This window comes from Delphinapterus leucas, chromosome 19, assembly GCF_059928025.1.
Source record: "Delphinapterus leucas isolate spDelLeu-1000000601 "Yukka" chromosome 19, BTC_Dleu_Yukka2, whole genome shotgun sequence".
Taxonomy (NCBI): domain Eukaryota; kingdom Metazoa; phylum Chordata; class Mammalia; order Artiodactyla; family Monodontidae; genus Delphinapterus; species Delphinapterus leucas.
In genome coordinates, this window is record NC_143147.1 from 63,284,912 (window position 1) to 63,304,412 (window position 19,501).

Genomic DNA, 19,501 nt, shown 5'->3' on the forward strand with positions numbered 1-19,501 from the left:
TCCCGCTGTTCTGCTCCATGACACTTCTGCTGAGAATTGGCTTCAGAACCAGACAGGCTTGGTCCCTCCCCTGTCCCACTTCCTGGCTGTGTGATTTCCAACAATCTCCGGGGAACTCCCCTGGACAAACCTGATAGCAGGGCAGAGGGGCCCCAGCCCCAAGCCCAGTTCTCCCCTTGGCCTCCTCCTTCCCACTCATTCCTTCATCTGCTTTGCTCATGAGGACTGTGAGCTCCTCCTCCGGTCTGTGCAAGCCCTCTTCTGACTCCACTCCACACTCCTTCCCTCCCTCCTGATCCATTTCCTCCTCTCCTGGCCTCACCCACCTCACAGTAACTTTCACCTCCTTTGGTTGGGTGTTTACTGGGAGCCAGCTGCTGTGGGATGTTACAGATTCTCATTTAATCCTTTCAGTCCTCTGAGGTCGGCCCTATTATCACAGCCCATTTTGGAGATAAGTAAACAAAGGCGCAGGAGTGAGGTCATCTATCCAAGGTCACACAGCCGGTCACAGGCAAAGCCAGTGATGGAGGGTTGGATCCGCCCGACTTTCAGATGTAGGTGAACACTGTCTTCCACCGCTGGATGCCGAAGGCCCTCAGATCTAAGTCTCCAGACTGGCTGCCTGTGGTACGTCTCCAGGGACTTTGGTTTTATTTTTTTTGCGGTACGCGGGCCTCTCACTGTTCTGGCCTCTCCCGTTGCGGAGCACAGGCTCCGGACGCGCAGGCTCGGCGGCCATGGCTCACGGGCCCAGCCGCTCCGTGGCACGTGGGATCTTCCCAGACCGGGGCACGAACCCGTGTCCCCTGCATCGGCAGGCTGACTCTCAACCACTGCGCCACCAGGGAAGCCCCCTCCAGGGCCTTTGGAATTGGCAGTGACTCCTCCCACTCACTCACCGGTCTATCTGGCAGCCATCCTGGTCAACTCAACCTCTCAATACCTCCGTTTCACCACTCCCATCACCTCTCCCTGGACACCCCACTTCTCCCTCGGGGCCAGCCCAGCTCCCGTCAATCCCCTTTCTAGAGCACGCCTATCCATAAAAATGGTTGGTCTCACACTCCTAATATGAGAACTTTCCTTCTGAAATATTTGAACCACCAACGTAAGCTAACGCTTCAAAGCATAGTGTACGCAAGGCAAATCTCGTCCTTAATGCGTGCGGGGTAAATCCATTTTCAAAGAGCCCTCCTGGATTTTCAGGTGCGTGTGTGCTTGTTGACTTCTTGTTCGAGCTGATTAGCTGGATCATTGCGGCAGTCACGAAGCCATGGAGGTGTTGGCTCTGCCATTTCCTTCTCATTTGTTGGCGTTTGCATTGTTACTGTGATCTTCAAGTCTTGGTTTCTTGGCAGGAAACTTCGTGTCGCTTGTCCATTAGTGTGAGGTAATTTAGGCCAATTGAATAAAAGACATGGAAGCCCCCCTAAACTGGCAGTCACAAAACCATACCTGTCTCCCTAGGTGGGGAGCCCAGCTCTCTGGGTGTGATGTTCCCACTCCTTCCTTGGCACCCACTTTTGGCGCAGGATCCTCTGACCCACAGACTGAGGACCCCAGTGCCAACCCAAGTTAGAGAAGACATCCTATGCATCAAACTCTAAGATGTTCTCCCTGACCCTGACAGAGGGCCTCCCCCATCATTAGCCCATTGACCTCGAGGTCTCATAGGAACCTGGCAACAGACCACGAGGGAATACCGTTATCCCATTTCCCAGGAGAAACTGCTGCAGAGCAGGTAAGTAATTTGCCTGAGTGGAACTTGGTTGCTGTAGCTGCGGCTGAAGCTACAGTAGTCTTTAGAAGAATAAATCTCCTCATGGAACTTCCCTGCTTAAAGCCCTCCAGAAGGGACTTCCCTGGCGGTCCAGCACCTCCACTGCAGGGGGCGTGGGTTCGATCCCTGGTCTGGGAACTAAGATCCCACGTGCCACGCAGCGCGGCAGAAAAAAAACGTCCTTCAAAGGCTTCCGCTGTCTCAGGATGGAGTCCAGACTGTCTTGCAGAGGGAGCAGTTCTCCCCACCTCCCCCACGCCCGTGGCTTTGCCTTTATCTGCCCAGCATCCTTTCTCCACTTCTTCCCAGGACAGCATTTTCTTCCTTTGGGGAGCTGTCCCTCCCACTCCTCGCGGCTCTTAGGGCTCCATCTCAGTAAGCCCCCACTATTCCTCTAAGGAGAAACAAGGGATGCTCGAGTGGTCCAAGTTCCAAAATGCAGCGACTCTTGAGCTGGACGTGCTGGGCCGGAGGGTGGGTGCAGAGGATGCTCCCACGGTGTGTCCGTCCTGGGACCTGGGCCTCAGCTCCTCCTCTGCTCCCTGAGTAATCCGTGTCCTTCCAACAGGCCCTTTCCGCACTCAGGCCAGGGTGGGTTCCTGCGGCCCGTGGCGGTGCCCTCACCCTCACGAGGCTCCTGGACTGGCCCTGGCATTTTCAGCTCATTTCCTGCTAGCCACCCTCAGCTCTTCACTCGTTCTACGGCGAGCAGAACACTCCCTCTCGTGCTGCTGTACCTCCCCGCCCCCAGTCCTCTGCACCGAACAGTCTGCCCAGCCAGCTCCCGGTCACCTCTCCCGTCACACTTAACGTCACCTCCCCAGGCACATTTCTCACAAGCCCCCAGATCTCCCTCGTCTTAACACTTCCTGCACTCGTAAGGACCCCACGAGGGCAGGGATCACATTGTCTTGGCCACCTCTGAACCCCAAGCACCTGGCGTATAGCTGGTGCTCAGTGAAGACAGGTGAATAAAGATGTAGCCCAAGTAGAATCAAACCCCGGGCTTATAAAGACCTTAACTGCCCCCCATGCCTCAGCAGCACCCCATAGTCCTTCCCTGAAGTCCGGAAGAAGCCATCGGGCCTGAGATACTGTGTGCATCTTCCCCTCCGAACAGCAAGGGAAGGCCAGCCAGGGGCAGCTAGGGGCCTCCCACTGCCCCCCACCCAGGGATGCAGTCAGACTCAATTCAGTTAACTTTTACCATTTATTCCCAAAGAGAGAAGGCATATAGCGTTCGGACACAACCAGATACAGTTTGATCTGATTCAAAGAGCTTAAAAAACAGATTCTCCTGAGCACCAGCCTGGTCCAGGGGACGGACCCAAGGGGCAAAGGCAAGGAACCAGCTAACGATCATTTCTATTTACGTGGAAAATCTCTGCACAATTAAAAAAGTAAAGTCGTTGGGCCAGTCCAGTGAAGAGGTAATAAGGTGTTTATTAAAAACTTTTTCACCCGGAGGCAGTTAACATTTATAATTTAAAACCCAGCCCACTACAAAAAGCGGGGAGATGGGGATAAAAACTGTGCAACATTGACAAAAGGACCGAGAGGGTCAAGGACCGAGGAGGGAGAGCCCCAGGGGCCTGGGGTCCCTCCTCTCCCAAGGCCAGGAGCAGCAGCAGGGTGGGCACTGGGGGTGCCCCCAGCCCCTGCACGGCCCAGTGTACGGGCCTCTCCAGGTGGGGCAGTGCCCCCAGGAAGAGCCGTCAGTAGTGTGTGTTCGTCGTGCAGAAGGAGATAGAGCCACAGCAACTCAGGAGCATCCTGGGTGGGACGGGGGCCTCAGTCACCCGCCTGAGCCCAGACACGGAGGTCTTCGGGCAAGTGGGGGTGTGTGTCAGGGCTGGGATAGGCCTAAGGGCCTTGGGGAGCGGGGACAGGGGCTCCTGTCCTTCCTATCCCTCCCTAGGAGCGTGCCCCACCCCACCGTGCAGCAGCACCCAGAGCCCCTACCTCCCCCATTGCTGAGGCCGTACCCCACGGCCACTCGTTGAGAACGCCAATCACCACAGCTCCTGCGTGGGCAAAGACAGGGCCGTCACCGTCCACGGGGGCTGCAGACAAGGACCCTCATTCCCAGAGCTCCCCTGGAACGTCTCCCGGCACCAGGGGCCCAGCCCTGCAAGCCTGAGAGTCACTCACCCTCGGTCTCCCTCCAGCGTGCTCTGGATCTCCTTCAGGACTCCTGCGGGGCAGGGGGGCAGGGGTGGGGAGCAGAGGCGTGGTGAGGCAAGCTGGGGCTGGGCCAGACACCCCCCTTTCTGCCCCTTCTACTGATGGGGTGAACGGGCCTGCCCTCCTTCAGGAAAACGGCCCTCGTTCCCACCCTGGCCTTCCAAGCACGCTCCCACCCCCCGCCCCGCACATCCCCCCTGCCAGCCAGCCCACCAGCACCTGCCCTGACTCACTCTCGTCATTGAGCAGAGCGTGCTCCATCACGGGGCCCGACCTCCTCTCTGGAAGGCAGAGGCCAGGCCAGGTGAGCCTTGGGCCCTCCTCTGCCCCAGCTCCCTGCTTCTGGGGGTGGGGTTGCTGAAGCCTGAACCCAGGACTGGAAGGGAAGCTGTTTCGACTCCCAGCCCGAACACCGCCTGCTCACCTGGGATCCCCTTCCCTCCCCAGGTGTGCTCACAACGCCTCGGCCCCCACACGCCCCTGGCCCCCAAGAGGCCTGTCTTACCCTCTTCATCACTCTGGCTCCCTGAGTTCCTGTGGAGAAGAGACAGTAAGGATGGGGGGCCACTAGGCTCCCCGTTCTGGAAAGCCCTGGTCCCGTGAAGATTGAGGTCGACTGACGAACTTGCGTGGGAGGGTGGGGCATACAAAGCGGGGCAAGGAGGCAGAGCTGGGAGGGTGGGCTGAGTTCACGGGGGAAGGGGACTCTGACCAGCCCCCAGGGGGCACCCCAGGGAGGGTGGGGTGAGGAGGGGCTGGAGCAAAGGCCACCTGGCCTCTTACCCACCTGGCTTTGCCCGAGGCCTTTTCAGGGCCCGACCCGTCGCGGGGGCGGCTGTGGTTCTTCGTTTCTGCTGAATCCACCAGGCACCGGGGCTCAACCAGCCACTTGGTGGAGAGAGAGAAGCGCTCAAACTCGGAGGGTGAGATCAGGTAGAAACCTGGTGGGTGGAGAAGCCTGGCAGGTGAGGCCAGCCTGAGTCTCCCAGACCTTGTGGCTGCCAACAGAGCTGCCCCCCCCAGGGGGGATTAGGGGCCAGAGGCTCCCGAAGTTGTCTGCCTGAGGAGCCTGGCCTTGACCGGAATACCCCCGACTGCCCTTCCCAGCAGCCCTCGCAGCAGAGCAGGAGCCCCAAACGCAGCCCTGCGGGCAGAGGTCCCAACGTGCCCACCGCCTGCACACCTTGGCCATATTTGGTGAAGACGCAGGAGGCGATGCCGCTGACGTCCTCCCGGCGGATGCAGCTGTACCGCACCTGGGGCTTGAGCAGGGGCAGCGAGACCACCTGGATGTCGCCCAGGTTGGTGAGGACAGCCAGGTGATGTTCCCCGTAGTCCTCGGCTCGACAGCTGCCGAAGCGGGCCGCACTGACCCGCCGCACCCGCGAACCCTCCAGGGCGGTCAGCTTCAGCTTCAGCCTGGCACTGACCTTGGGCAGCGTGAACACCTAGGGCACAGGGCAGCCGGTCACACCTGCAGCCAGACCAGTTTGCAGAGCTTCATCCAGTCAAACGAGGACTTCCCGCTTCCCTGCCCGACGCTGCCGCTGGGCCTGGCCCTCAGATGTGTGGTCGCTGCACTGAGACTGCGAGGACGCCAGTCCCTGTCTGTGTTTTCTGTCCCTTCCCCAGACATAGGTCCTGCTTCAGTGTCCCCACCACTGACCCTGGGGCCCGGGGGCTCCATCAAGACCCCGCTTCTTTCCTGTGCCTCTGCAGCCCTCACACAGCAACTACAAACACTACGTTAAGTGAGTCCCAGCCATTGTCATTTGTGCTGGGGATTCCTGGGGGACCCCACCTCCTCCCATAAGGCACCTTGAACTGCTCCTCCGACACGACAAGCAGCTGGTGGCTTCCCTGCATGTCGGGGCTCTTTGACAGGTCGTGGGCCACTTCCAGGGGCTCGGGAAGGGGCACACTGTGTCCGTCCAGCACCAGGATCCCCACCACGGGCGCTCGGTGCATCAGCTGGATCTCCTTGGCTGCAGGGACGGAGGTAGGCGACGGGGCTGGTGGTTGGGCGGAGCACGAGGCTGGAGACACCATCCCGCTCCCAGCCGAGGCAGACAAGTGCTCTCCCCCCGGCCAGCACTCACCCTGCTCCGCCCGCACCGGCTCATCCATTCTCCGCTCAGCGGGGGGCACGCGCAGGGCAAAGGCGTAGACGGTACCTCCATTGGTGCCAGCCCACAGCGAGGGGCAGTGGCGGGAGCCTGCCAGGAGGCAAAGGTTTACATCTAACCCCTGGCTCTGGGTGTCAGGGGGAGCCAGGAGACCTGGCTCACTACCTGTGTGACTCCAAGGTCAAGTCAGCAAACTTTCATAAACCTCAATTTCTTCCTCTGTAAAATGGAGCTGCTGTGGGCCCTGCCTACCTCCTGGGTGTAGACGAAAAAGGCTGGGAAGGCTCTCTGACAACCCAGAGCCCCATGCAGATAATCCCAAACCTGGGACAGCTCGGCCCTCGAGATACAGCAGCAGACAGCCCTCAGCCCACCCTTGCCCTGGCAGGAGAAGAGAAACAGCCAGAGAGCTTCTAGAGGGCCTACTGGGTACCAGCAGGCATGTGGCACGTCCCAACGCTCGCAGCCACTCTAGGAGGAAGCTATCCCTCCATTTTACAGGGGGAGAAGCGAGACCCAGAAAGGCTAAGTGACACGTCTAAGGTCACACTTCTAGAGAGTGGTGGAGCCTGGATACGAAGCCAGGGCGATCAGACTCGGAGACCCAGGCACGGGAGGGAAAGGGGCGGGTGAGGGCTCCAGTCTCCCCTTGCTCACAGGGGGAACCCCTCTTAGGGGTGCACCAGCCAGCAGCCTCTGACACGCCCTCACGCCAGAGGGCCCCCCACCTCAAGCTGGCCACTCACTGTCCCGCAGGTAGGTGTCAGCGAAGTAGAGGGTCCGGACAAAGCCCGTGAAGGAGTCCTCCGCCGAGCGGGCCTCGATCTTGCGCTGCACTGGCGCCAGCTCCATGTTCTGCAGGCCAGTCCTCTCTGCCCTGCTGCTCCCCTCCTGCACCTGCAGTCGAGTGGGCCAGGCCTGAGGGTGGGCTCTCGCCTTCCTTCCCGGGGGCATCAGATTGCTCAACAGCGAGCCTTCCGGGAAGACTGGCCACAGCCCCTGCCACCGCCTGCCTGGTAATACTGACTGAGGACGTGGCCCTGAGGCATTACACACTTTCACACTTAGGGAAGCCGAGGCACAGAGAAGCAGTGCGACGGATCCGAGGTCACAGGGTTGGTGGGGGTCGGGGGTGGCCCAGAGCCCGTGTCTGTGGCCAAAGCAGGCGGGGCAGGGAGGGGTGGTGGGGACCTGCCGCTGGCTGCTCCGGGCTCTGCCCGGGCTCGTGGCCGGCCCCGGCCTCACCTCTCCTGGAGGGCCAGCAGGCCGCCGCTTCCTGCTGGACACCCGGCTGCGACGTATCCGGCGGAAGGACTGGCGCAGGGACTTCTTTAGGGACTTCACACGGGACAGTGGGCCCTCCAAGGCTAGCTGGTCATTGGGGTGCAGCGTGCACCTGGGGGGACGATGGGCCATCAGCGTGGCCAGGGCCTAAGGGACCTTGCCAATCCAGGCACCAACCCCAGACCCGGCCACCCCGGGAGGTCTGCTCACTTGACAAAGACCTGCCGCCGCTGCTGGTGGTCAAAGAGGCCAAAGCCGTGGCTGGTGCCGAAGGCCACGAGCCGCCACTCGGAGTGCAGGGCCAAGGAGGTGACCACAGCCGGGGGCTGGCACTGCACCAACACAAAGGGCTGGAAGCCGGGCTCGAAGTGCACGGGCCCTGGGCGGGCACACAGGCGCTCGTGCCCCTTCCAGCGGTAGCCCTCCTGGTCCTGCAGCAAGTCGGCCTCCACCTGCTCCACTGCGTGCTCCGCCGCCTCGTCATTCAGCTCCAGCACCAGCACCTGGGCAGGGCGGCAGATGGGCTGAACCACCCCCCGGCACCAAGGGACGGACGGCAGGACCTCAGGGACCCTAATGGCAGGGGCGGCAAAGGACCCAAGATCCACGCCAAGGCCAAGGGTCAGAAGTGCCCAACCTCTGGCTCTTAATCCTGATTTCTGGAGGAGAAAGGCCTCCCTCTAATGGGATCAGGGAACTTCTATTCACTGGGAGAAGTCAGAGCCACAGGGGCAGGTGATGCACCAGGGGGGCGCTCAGGAAGCTGGTTCCTGGCCCTGCTGCCCCCCAAGACTGAGAAGGAAGCTCGTGGGCCTGGACGCTGCCCAAAGTCACCTGATCAGCCCTCCCCACGGCTCCGCACGCCCAGCCCGGCCTGCTACCTGCCCTGCTGTGCCGGCCACAGCCAGGTAGCCACTGTATCTGCAGAGGAAAATCTTCTGGATGCCCAGCCGAGGATCGTCGCTGTAGGGGTCGAAAGAGCCCACCTGACAAGGGAGAAGAGCTCCGTGAGGGGCCATAAGCGCTGGACCTGGCCCATCCCCGCCCTCCCTGGTTCCCAGGCTCCGGGCCTCACCTTGCGGAGGGGGGGCCACTCGTCCTCACCCTGGGCACTGAGGCTCTCGTTGGGGTCTGTGTCGGTGAGGAACACCCGTACTGTGCTGAGTTTGTAGAGCAGCCGCAAGCAGACGCCCGAGGCATCCCAGAACCGCACTGTGCCGTCCTCGTGCCTGTGGGCAGAGCCCGCCTGCCGCCCGTGAGAAGGATGCCGGGCCAGAGGTGCCCGGGACTGGCAAGCACAGCCCCCGAGCTCTGCTCCCACCCCACACATCCCACTAGGCAGGAGAGTACGATCAACGTCACCTACCCCGTGAGCAGCAGGTCCCTCTGGGGTGGGGCCGGGGCCAGGCTGGTGCCACCGTCAATGGGCCACTCCTGGAGGAGATGATGGAGAAGTTCATGGGCGAGCCTGGCTCTGGGCTGGGGCGGGGCTGGGGCCAGGGCCAGACCTACCATGGTGGAGAAGTATGTGTTCTGTCGGCTGCCAGCAGCGATGATGCGCTCCCACAGCTTCAGGGGGATGTTGGAGACATGGTGGGAGCAGGTGATGGCGGAGCAGTGCAGGGAGGCCAGGTAGGGAGGCTGGACCGGCGGCCAACCAGCCGTCTGCAGGTCAATCACGACCAGCTCCTCCTCAGCCAGCACTACCAGGGCATAGGGGTCATCAAGGGCTGTGGGGACAGGCCAAGGGTCAGGGGCTGCAGGAGCCACTGGGAAGCAGTCTGTCCAGCCTGGCCCTGTAGAATCTGAGGCTCTAGGGTTGGAGCCAGGGCACCCACATTTTAAAAGCAAGCTCCAAATCCAACAATGCATAAAAAGAATTATATGCCATGACTAAGTGGGATTTATCCCAGGTATGCAAGGCTGCGTCAACTTTCGAAAAACAATTAATGAAACCCATTGCATCAAGAGGCTAAAAAAGAGAAATTGGGAACTCCCTGGCAGTCCAGTGATTAAGACTCTATGCTTTCACTGCCAAGGGTCTGGGTTCAATTCCTGGTCGGGGAACTAAGATCCCACAAGCCGTGTGGTGTGGCCAAAAAAAAAAAATCACATGATCATAGCGATAGATGCAGAAAAACTATTTGACAAAACCCAACATCCATTTATGATTTAAAAAAAAAAACTCTCAGTAAACTAGGAATAGAGGGGAACTGCCTCAACTTGATAAAGAATATCTACAAAAAACCTACGGCAGGCTTCCCTGGTGGCGCAGTGGTTGAGACTCTGCCTGCCGATGCAGGGGACGTGGGTTCGTGCCCCGGTCTGGGAAGATCCCACATGCCGCAGAGCGGCTGGGCCCGTAAGCCATGGCTGCTGAGCCTGTGCGTCCGGAGCCTGTGCTCCGCAACGGAAGAGGCCACAACAGTGAGAGGCCCGTGTACCGCTAAAAAAAAAAAACACCAAAAAACCCAAAACACCTATGGCTAATGTAATACTTAATGGTGAGAAACGTGAAGCTTTCCCACTGAGATCAGGAACAAGGCAAGGTTGCCTCCTCTCACCACTCATTTTCAAGTACTAGCTAATGCAATAAAACAAGAAAAGGAAATAGAAGGCATACAGATTGGGAAGAAAGAAGTAAAACCGTCTTTGTTCACAGATGACATGATCATCAATATAGAAAATCTAAAAGAATCGACCAAAAACTGGCCCTGGCTCCCACCATGCTGTCAGGTAGGAGGAGGGAAGAAGAGGCTGAGAAAGGAGGAAAAGCAGGTTCAGAGTCTCCCTCCAAAGGGCCACTGGTGAGGCTGGGAGAACACAGCTCAGGGTGTCCTGAGCAGGCCTGCCTCCCTCACCTGGAGGCCTCGGGCCTGTCAGGTCAGAGTCACCTAGGGAGGAGGCCTGCCCTCCTGGAGATCTCCCGCCAGGCCTCCTCTCTGGGTTTTGACACCAGCCCTTTCTGGTCTTGCCTGTCACCCAATTTAGAAAGCTGACTCAGGGCTTTCTTGGCCTGGCTGAGTTCCAGGAGACCAGCTCAGCTGGCCCACACTGCTACCTGCCCCACCCCACAAGGAGGGCTTCACCATGTCCAGGCCAGGAGCCCTTTGCCTCAGCCAGGTGGGTGTTAAGCCCAACAGTGCAGATCTGCCCACCTTTGGGCCAAGTCCCAGCTAAGCTGGGGAAGGGCAAAGAGAGCTTGGGGTGGATGGGAGGCATGGCCAGCAAGGACAAGCCACAGGCCAGCAGGGAAGGAGAGGGAGCAGCCTCGGGGACACAAAGAAGAGGTGCAGTGGGACTTAGGGACTCAGGGGTGGCAGCTCTGGGAATGCCTGCAGGCCCTTCCTCTTTGTTTATGGATGGGGGTGGGCCGGATCCCCACACCTCCTGGTGGCCTGCCCTTCACACTCACTCCCGCTCACCTACCAGCCTCAGGGTTCGCCTCAATGAGGACAGTGAAGTCGATGACGCGGGAGGTGAAGTCAAAGGCTGTCTGCTGGCCGTTGTGGATCACTGAGATGCAGTGGCGGTCCCCATAGCTGGCCCGTGGCATGCCGCCCTGGAAGATGGTGAAGGGCAACCTGGCAGGCACAGAAGAGCAGGGGGTGGGCTGCTGATGCCGCCCCAGAAGCCAAGGGCTGAGCCAGCCGTGGGGTGGCCCTGTGACTGGCCTCTGCAGCAGGGCCTGGCATGAGGGCTGGCCTCAGAGTAAGTGCTCACTCAAGGTTCCCAGGAGGGGCTGGAGCGGACCCCCGTCTCTTCCCAACTCAACAGCCCTGGAGAACTTGGGGGCCAGCAGCGGAGCACGCAGGCTGCAGGCTTTGAGTCTCCGCCACCACTCCCGTTTCAACCAGAGTGCCCTCTGGCCCCCTTTTCTGCTTATACATCAGGTCTCCCTGTATGATTCTGTTTGAAGAAACAGGTCTGATCCTAAGACAGAGTTTGGAACCTGCTGATCTGAATCATCTCTCCAGGAGGGTGGAAGGGAAAGAATGGGAATGAGTTTTCAGGAATTAGTCGGAGAGAGGTATGAACAGCACCCCCCTCCCTTCCCTGGAGACCCGGATATGAGACCTAAAGGCAGTCACTAGGCACCATCTCCCCCAGGCAGAGGTTTGAGCAGCCTTTCCAGCTCCCCAGGAAAGCTCTAGAAAGGGAACAGGACAGATCACTGATACCTACCCCTGCTTGGTGGTCAGCCAGAAGATTTTGGTAATAGCTTTGCAAGGAAAAGGGCCTAAAAGAAAAGGAAATACCTTGAACGGCCCTCCCGCTCTCAGAGGCCCGCGGGTCTGCAGCACAGATCCCGCAAACCTGCGGAGCAGATCTAGGCTCGGGAGTCTTGCTGTGAGCAGTTCCCAGAGAAAGTCACAGCGCGTGTCAGAAAACCCGCTGTGTGGCTTCGGACACAGCCTTCACCATCTCTGGGCCCCAGGTTTTGCTTCTATGAGTTGGACACCTACACCTGAAAGCAGGAGAGACCGACTGGGGCCAGAGAGGACAGCGCCTTGCTCACTGGAAGGCGGTCCCAGGTGGCGGGCAGAGCACTGACCGTAAGGCACACAGCTGCGCAGGGGCTCCGGTTGCAGGGTGTCACTGGACACGGGCCACTGGCAGTAGCTGCCGTCAGAATGGCAGCTGACAATCAGATGGCCGTCCCGCTGCCAGCAGACGTTCTCCAGTTGCTTCACGGTGGGAAAGGAGAGAGAGTGCACGAAGGCTGGGATCAGGGGTGCGGTTCCATCGCCTGCACCCCCATGCCTCAGACGGGGGCTGGATGTGTTATGTGGGGCCTGGGAGAACCATGTGGCACCCCTACCTGGCTGCTGAGGAAATGACAGAGCACACAGCTGCCCTGTAGGTCCCAGATGACGACAAGGCCCCGGCTGTAGCCAATGAGGATCTGCTTGGGGTCCCGAGGATGTTCCTGCAGAGCCTCCACCATCTCAAATGCCCGCCTGTGGCGGACCTCCTCTGGCAACCTGGGCGAGGGGAGCACCGTGAGCCCACGTCACCGTCCACCGATGGGGCGTGGCTGAGAGCATGGCACAGCCATGCCCGGCATCCCCGAAGCAGCGGGCACGGAATGTGCCAGCATGGAAAGGCTGCCAGGATACATCATCAAGGGGAGAGAGAAGCAACGCATAGAACAGGGCAGCGATAGAGAAAACCCCGTAAGGATGCAAACGCAGGTGGCACAACTATAAGGAAAAGCAAGGAAGTGGTTTCCAGAAAAGTCGATGTGGTGGTTACCTCTGGGGGAGGGAGGGAGCTGTGACAGAGAAGGGCAGGTGGGGGACCCTGGGGGGGCTGGCAAAATTTTGTGTTTGCCCAGAGTTGGCTGCAGAGACGCTCACTTAACAAGAATCCATTAAACTGTACATTCAACCCTAGTGCATTTCGGCAAGGTGTTGGTGTTTCATAAAAAAAAAAGAAAGTTTTTAAGACCTACAAAACAAAACTCTCTATATCAGTTGGCCTGGCCTTGAGCCTTGACCCCCTCCTCCTTTTCTGGGCCTGGAATGCTGATGTGAAGTTTGGAGGTGCTACACCAACAGAAGACCATGAGGTGGCAGGCACAGGACCAAACGCCAATACCGAGCAGGGCGAGTAGGAAATGGAAACAGCCTGGATCCCAAGGGCATTTCTACGCTCAAACCCAAACCAAACCCTCTACATTTAGAACAAGATTTAGACCAACAGGAGGGGTTCCCAGGGCACCCAGGCTGGGAAAGCCCAGCAGGGGCTCCTCCTCGACTAGACTCCCACCGGTGCGGGTACGGTGGGCACTGGTACCGCCACACACTGAGGAGCAGGTCCTTCTACCGTCCTGCCCACAGGCCAGGCGCCCCGGCTGAGCACCAGCTGGGCCTGCCACCCTGTAAACAGTCCTGCTCTGACCATGGTCATGCTGCCCTGACTCTACCATGCCCAGTGCTCAGAAGGACCCGGCCCCAAGCAGGAATCCTCCCAACCCAGCAATGCCCAGCCCTGCTTGACCATCACCCGGGGCCTGACGACTATGAGTGTTACAAGCCTGGTCCAGAGCCCTTAGGAAGGTCAGGCATGAAGCAGCTCCACAGCCCAGCACACTGGCCTCCTCCCTGCCCTTTTTTTTTTTTTTTGCGGTACGCGGGCCTCTCACTGTTGCAGCCTCTCCCGTTGCGGAGCACAGGCTCCGGACGTGCAGGCTCAGCGGCCATGGCTCACGGGCCCAGCTGCTCCACGGCATGTGGGATCTTCCCGGACCGGGGCACGAACCCGTGTCCCCCACATCGGCAGGCGGACTCTCAACCATTGCGCCACCAGGGAAGCCCTCTCCCTGCCCTTCTTCACTGCAGAACACTCCACGGCCATCAACCTGGCTCCCGTGGGCTCCTGCTGGACTCCTCCATCCCCTCCACACCCAGACCTGATCTGACTCCCTCTCTCCCACGGACACCACCATTAACGAGCAAAGATTCTGAAACGGTCTCAAGAAACCTACAGGTTGTGGCCGCCGGGGATTCGGGGCCATGGAGCCTGCATGCAAACGAACGTGGGCAGAGACTCCAAAGCACAAGCACCAGCAGAAGCTGACGCGGACAGGCCTGGGCCCCGTCTGCCCCACTGTGGAGCCCCGGGGCTCTGAAAGAGGCGGTATCCGTGCCGAGGACACTGGACTGAGAGTTGGTATCATTGCACAATCATTTTGAGCCTTGTTTTCCTTTTAAATGAGGTGACAAGTTACTCCCAAGACCCCTTTTAGTGCTGGGATGCTAACTCTTTTTTGGGGGTGAGATTCTCAATTGGGGGGACAGGTGGAGAGCTGAGAGTCTGTCCTCCCATCCCTACAGACCTCCCAGGAGAGAAATCATAAGCTCCTGAGGCATAACCGGGATGGAAAGGAGAAGGCCACTCGAGGGGACAGGTTCCTTAGGGCACGAGGGTCTCCGGGCCTGGGGCTCACCGCTGCAGCACAGCATCTGAGCTGATCGTCTGGTCCTCCAGCGCGCGGAAAGCCGGCAGCTGCACCACGAACACACTGCCGCTCTCGGTGCCCAGGTAGAGCAGCTGGCAGGAGGAATGCGGCAGGACCACGGTGATCTGCGTGGCACTGGGGGCGGCCCTGCAGAGGGAATGATGGCCCGTGAGCTGGCCCTGCCCAGGCAGGGGGGACCCACAGATAGGATCCCCCACTCCCTCAGCGGCCCCAGGGAAGGCCATGCCTGCGGTGGGGAAGCAGGCCAGTGAGGTCCTTTGATGGGGTCCAGCTACTCAGGCCCGGACAAACATACTGTTTTTTTTTTCTGCCAAGACAGGAGACAGATGGCAGAGAGCTGAGGCTAAGAAGCAGAAAAAAATCCCTTGGCGCCTCCCACGTAGGGGATGGGGGGAGGCAGGCCACAGCCCTGCCAGCTCCTCCCAGGGCACCCTGGAGTTGGTGCACGGGTCAGGCTGGCTAGGAGAGCAAGAAGACTGAGTTCTTACCCTGGGGGGCCACGCAGCGTGAAACTCTCATCTTCCTGCAGCTCCGACACCCCGCCTTTGACCTTCAGGCTCCACAGGTGCAGGCTGTTGTCGTCCAGCAGGGTGACCAGCTGGCACTAGGCAGGAAACGGGGCAGAAGCGTGCTGTCTCGTTAACCAGGGAGGGACAGCATTCACCGTGACCTTTACACACTGGGGCGGCCCAGCCTGTGCGGGTCATTTCCAAGAGCCCCAGAACCAAGAGACCCCCGGCTCCTGTTAGGGTGGCCGTGAACCGCAGCTGGGGAAAGGCGGATTTGTCCCGGGTCCTCCCATCAGCACCAAACCCAGGGCCACCAAACGACTGCCTTTCCATACGTCCTTTCTGGAAGATGGGAAAGTAAGAAGGGCACGGGGGCAGGGGGGCCTCACCTGGCCAGGCAGGAAGTGGATCTGCACTACCGCATTGTTCTCACGGTGCAACCCCATGAACTCCACCCCTGGGGCACCGTAGCTGGGAGTAGCAGGCTCAGGAAAAGCTCCACAAGGCAGGACCCCACCCCTCGGCCTGCCCGCTGGGCCCACATGGCAAGAAGTGTAAATACCCAGCAGCAGAGAAGGGCTGCTGGGGGCAGGGGGGGGGGCGGGGTGTTTAGGGTGGGGAGGGGACAGCAGGGGGCCTGCCCTGAGGGCACCGGGCCAGTAACCTGACCCCTGAGGGTAAAGTGAGCCAACCAGGGAGAGCTGTCGCAGCCAGGAGGGGTGAAGCATTATCCTGGCAACTCTTAGGCTGTTCACTGTACCCCTGTCCCCCGCCCCACTGAAACCCATAACCTGAACTGCAACAGACTGTCAGCTACCACGTGGTGGCACCTGTGAGAAGACGCACAGGGCACCCGTGGGCCCACCTACGGCAGCCATGGCCGTGAGCCTTGGTGCTGAGAATCGTAACCAGGATATGGCCGTGGCCTGGCAATGATTAACCACCTAAGGGAGGGCTGAGTCGGTGGAAGCTGGGCCTCTGCCCTCCTGTGTACACACCCCCTGCAGCCTCGTGCTGCTGACTTGCACCCCCAGGCTCCCTGCACCTGCCCTGCAGCAGTGGAGGGAGTTACAGCTTTACTGGAGGAGGTGGCAGCTGGGCTCTCCACGGGTGGTCCCCCACCTCCCAATTCCCCTAGGTCCCACCCTCGCTCACCCTGGGGGCTCAGGCCAGATTCAGGGGTGGGACTCCCAGACGCGTAGCGCAGCCTAGGCCAGAGGACCCAAGCAGCGATTCCCCATCCTGGGACCTGTGGGCTTGCCTCTGAAATGGACCCACTGGACCACGTCCAGCCTCATGCCAGGGAAGGACTGTCCCCACCAACTAGGAGTCCACTCTCCTCTCCGGTGTGTGTGTGTGTGTACGCGGGGTGTGTGCAGGGTCGGGGGTAGAATCTGGAAGAGCATCTGGCTTAGCACAGCTCCTCTAACCCAAGGCCACCCCGTCTCTGGTTTGGACTGAGCCCTGGGCCCAGTCTACTGATCCTTTGGGGGTGGGGCCCATCCCCGGCCTCCACTTACTGCATTCGGGGCTGACTCCTAAAAGGGTATTTGGAACGTCCCGGGAACAAGAGGGGTCATCTGCAACTTGCTTTTCTATGGAGAGTTGGGGGAGTCCTTCCTGAATCTCACCAATGCCAAGGCCCCTGGCCCTTCCAGGGCATCCCTGGGTGGGAGCTGGGAGAACGGAAAGGATACAGCTTGATGGCTCCGGAGCGGGTGCCAATGGCCAGGATGCGCAGAGAGGGGCTGTAGCCGAGGGCGCTGGGCTGGTGCGGGAAGCCATGCTCCACCGTCTGCAACGAGAACCAGGCAGGCATGGGCCTGTAGACACGTCCCCTCTGCCCCTCCATGGCCGGGGGCAGGGGGTCAGTGCCGGAGGGAGGAGCCGCAGCAGAGAGCCACCCCCAGCAGGAAGAAGGAATTCAGTCTCATTCAGGTCCCCACCCGGACCCACCTGGGCCCCACCCTCAGTCCATTCCTGACCCGGTCCTTGGCCATGTGATGCTCCCTGGGAGCGCATTCTCCCGGGACACCGTGCTGGCCCCTTGCTCTCCAGGAACTCTGACCTGGTTCCTCCACCAACCGTACTGTGGGCCACCCACCCAGCCCTCCTGCAGGAGTGCGGGGGAAGCTCTGGGGGGCTGGCACAGGAGAGGCACCAGGTGGCTCAGGAAGCCCAGCTGCACTGCAGCTCCAGGCGGGCCCCTGGGGTCCGACGGAACCCACAGCTGCCCTTCCCGACTCTGGGCCACCCGAGGCTCCTCCAGCACTGAACATTTGCTCTGTCTCAAGTGCCTCGTTGCCACTATGAGTTCTCTTCCACCATCTTCCCAGGGAGGAAGCTTCTGGAGTGTTGTTGCAGACACATACCTTGGCTCAGTTCTTCTTATAGAAATAATACACATTGTAGAAAACTTGGAACATATAAAGGAGTTTGAAAAAGAAGACAAAATCACCCACACTCCCCGAACTGGAGTAACCCTTCCTAACAAGGGTGTGTATCCGACTGTAAGCGTGTATGGGCCTATACTTAAAAACAGACACCTCAGAGAAAGACAAACACTGCATGATATCACTTATATGTGGAATCTAAAAAATACAACAAACTAGTGAATATAACAAAAAAGAAGCAGACCCACAGATATAGCAAACAAACTAGTGATTACCAGGGGGAAGGGTATTAAAATTTTTTTTAGATTTTGGGACTTCCCTGGTGGTCCTAGTGGTTAAGACTTGGCGCTTCCACTGCAGGGGGTGAAGGTTCAATCCCTGAACTAAGATCCTGCATGTAGCGCGGTATGGCCAAAAAAAAAAAAAAAAAATTATATATATATATATATATATATATATATATATATATAATTTTTTAATGTTTTAAATAAAAAATATGAATAAAATAAAAACATATAGGAAAGGACAAAAAAAAAACCCCAGAGACCTTTCTGGGACCATGCCACATGAATATACATACAGACACATAGCTCTGTGGTCTGTCTTTCCACCTATAACCAGCCCAGGCTGTTAAAAGCAGTAAAACGACTTTTATTTTTCATTTTCGTCACACGGTATCGGTATGGCTTGCAGGATCTCAGTTGCCAACCAGGGATTGAACCCGGGCCACGGGCAGTGCCGAGTCCTAACCACTAGACCACCAGGGAACTCCCTAAAACGACTTTTAAACGGCTGAAGAATATTCCTCAGGGGGAGGTGCCCTAACGCACCAGGCCTCTGTTATTGAACATTTACTTTGTTTTCAGAGGTTTTGTAATTGCCAGTTGCATCGATGACTATTCTTGGGCTCCAATCTCTGCCTGCGACTCAGTATTTCCTTAGGCAGGTGTCCCAGGGGTGGAATTACAGATTAAAGAGGTATGGATGTAAGCACTAGAGATTGAGATTGACAAACCATCTTCGGGAAGGTTTTCAGTTGTTTCTCAGTCAGCTAACCCCACTCTGCCCCACCCCATCCAACCCGCCAGGGGATAATGAACCTGTAGAGCTATAGATTCGAGCAGGACAGAGGATGCCAGACAGCGATTTCAAAGTTTTGTGTTTTTTTTTTTAAACCATGGAGACTGCCCTGCAGAAAAAGGGTGTCCCAATGAGGCAGCTCTCCTTAGGCCCAAGGCTCTACTCTGGGCTTCACTTGGCCTCCAAGGAGCAGAAACAGATAAGTCCTGGTGACAGCTGGAGCGACAGCTTAGCAGACCCAACTGCTTTGCTGCCTGCCTGCCTGCCCACCCAGGCCAGTGGCTCGTGGAAGAGGGGCCCTGTGCTGGGGTTGGCCCAGGGATGAGAGCTCCAAAGAGTGCCTATTCTGGGGACACGTAGGTGTGAGGGCCCCACAGGCTTGGTTCTCTGCCAGGAACACAGTCTGCCCTGCAAATGGCTGTACCTGGAAGGGTCAGCTGGGAGGGCAGCAGCACACTAGCAGGAGCCCTCCCCACCCCCACCCCCACCCCCCACCCCCCGGGCCCCCCAGGTTTCTGTTCAGCTATGTAAAAAATGCAGAGCCTGGAAAAGCCTTGGGGAGATAGCAGGGTATCTGGAATGTAAACATTTCCCAGGAAAAGGAGGGCAGGGCTCCTGACTCGGTGTGGGACGAGCTTCCCCAGGAGCCCCCACTAGGCCTTGGCTGGCCCCAGGCTGCTGGGGCCTCGGGAAGTCAGAGGCCCGAGCTCCAGAGAAGGTTCCTGGGATGACAGCATTCTCCCATCATCCCCAGCAGCCGCAGCTCAGGATCACAGTGTCTGGAATTTGGAGGACTCTGGGGGAAACACCCAGCAGGAGCCTGGTGGCCAGTATAGCAGCCACAAGCCATGTGTAGATCCTGAGCACTTGCAATGTGGCAAGTGCCACAAAGGAACTGAACTTTTAATTTTATTTAATTTCTATTAACTTAAATTCAAGGATGGACCCTTAACTCAGTAATTAGAAAACTTCCCAGGTATGTTCTTGGGTTCCAAAGGAACAGGGGCTGGAGTCAGGCAGACCAAAGCTTTGAATCTCCTCTTTCAACTGTAAATCTTCCAAACTCTAAACATAGATCACATATTCCTAAAGAAAATTTAATGGCCAAATTGAGATGTGCTGTAAGTAAAAAATGTACCTTTGTATTAACAACAACA

At 58.5% G+C, this 19,501-nt stretch overlaps 1 protein-coding gene across 14 annotated transcripts in view; it reads right to left on the reverse strand.

The window, feature by feature from the left end:
- Positions 1-3,374: 3,374 nt before the first annotated feature.
- Positions 3,375-19,501, reverse strand: part of LLGL2 (LLGL scribble cell polarity complex component 2) — a 33,473-nt gene continuing 17,346 nt past the window's right edge. For 9 of the 14 annotated variants that reach the window (XM_022589616.3, XM_022589615.3, XM_089900072.1 and 6 more), the window contains 23 exons: positions 16,569-16,666; positions 15,261-15,342; positions 14,851-14,966; positions 14,330-14,488; positions 12,200-12,362; positions 11,933-12,065; positions 11,563-11,617; positions 10,807-10,961; positions 8,744-9,107; positions 8,453-8,606; positions 8,259-8,363; positions 7,588-7,880; positions 7,339-7,489; positions 6,840-6,990; positions 6,067-6,183; positions 5,786-5,952; positions 5,151-5,415; positions 4,755-4,908; positions 4,473-4,501; positions 4,201-4,248; positions 3,935-3,977; positions 3,769-3,807; positions 3,375-3,556 (listed from right to left, as the gene is read on the reverse strand). In XM_022589616.3, coding sequence (XP_022445324.2) covers positions 3,499-3,556; positions 3,769-3,807; positions 3,935-3,977; positions 4,201-4,248; positions 4,473-4,501; positions 4,755-4,908; positions 5,151-5,415; positions 5,786-5,952; positions 6,067-6,183; positions 6,840-6,990; positions 7,339-7,489; positions 7,588-7,880; positions 8,259-8,363; positions 8,453-8,606; positions 8,744-9,107; positions 10,807-10,961; positions 11,563-11,617; positions 11,933-12,065; positions 12,200-12,362; positions 14,330-14,488; positions 14,851-14,966; positions 15,261-15,342; positions 16,569-16,666 — 3,099 coding nt within the window. In that variant the 3' untranslated portion in view covers positions 3,375-3,498. Of the gene's footprint in view, positions 3,557-3,745; positions 3,808-3,934; positions 3,978-4,200; positions 4,344-4,472; positions 4,502-4,754; positions 4,909-5,150; positions 5,416-5,785; positions 5,953-6,066; positions 6,184-6,839; positions 6,991-7,338; positions 7,490-7,587; positions 7,881-8,258; positions 8,364-8,452; positions 8,607-8,743; positions 9,108-10,806; positions 10,962-11,562; positions 11,618-11,932; positions 12,066-12,199; positions 12,363-14,329; positions 14,489-14,850; positions 14,967-15,260; positions 15,343-16,568; positions 16,667-19,501 lie in introns of those variants that run through there. The other 5 variants (XM_089900077.1, XM_089900078.1, XM_089900075.1 and 2 more) reach the window with 5 other exon arrangements.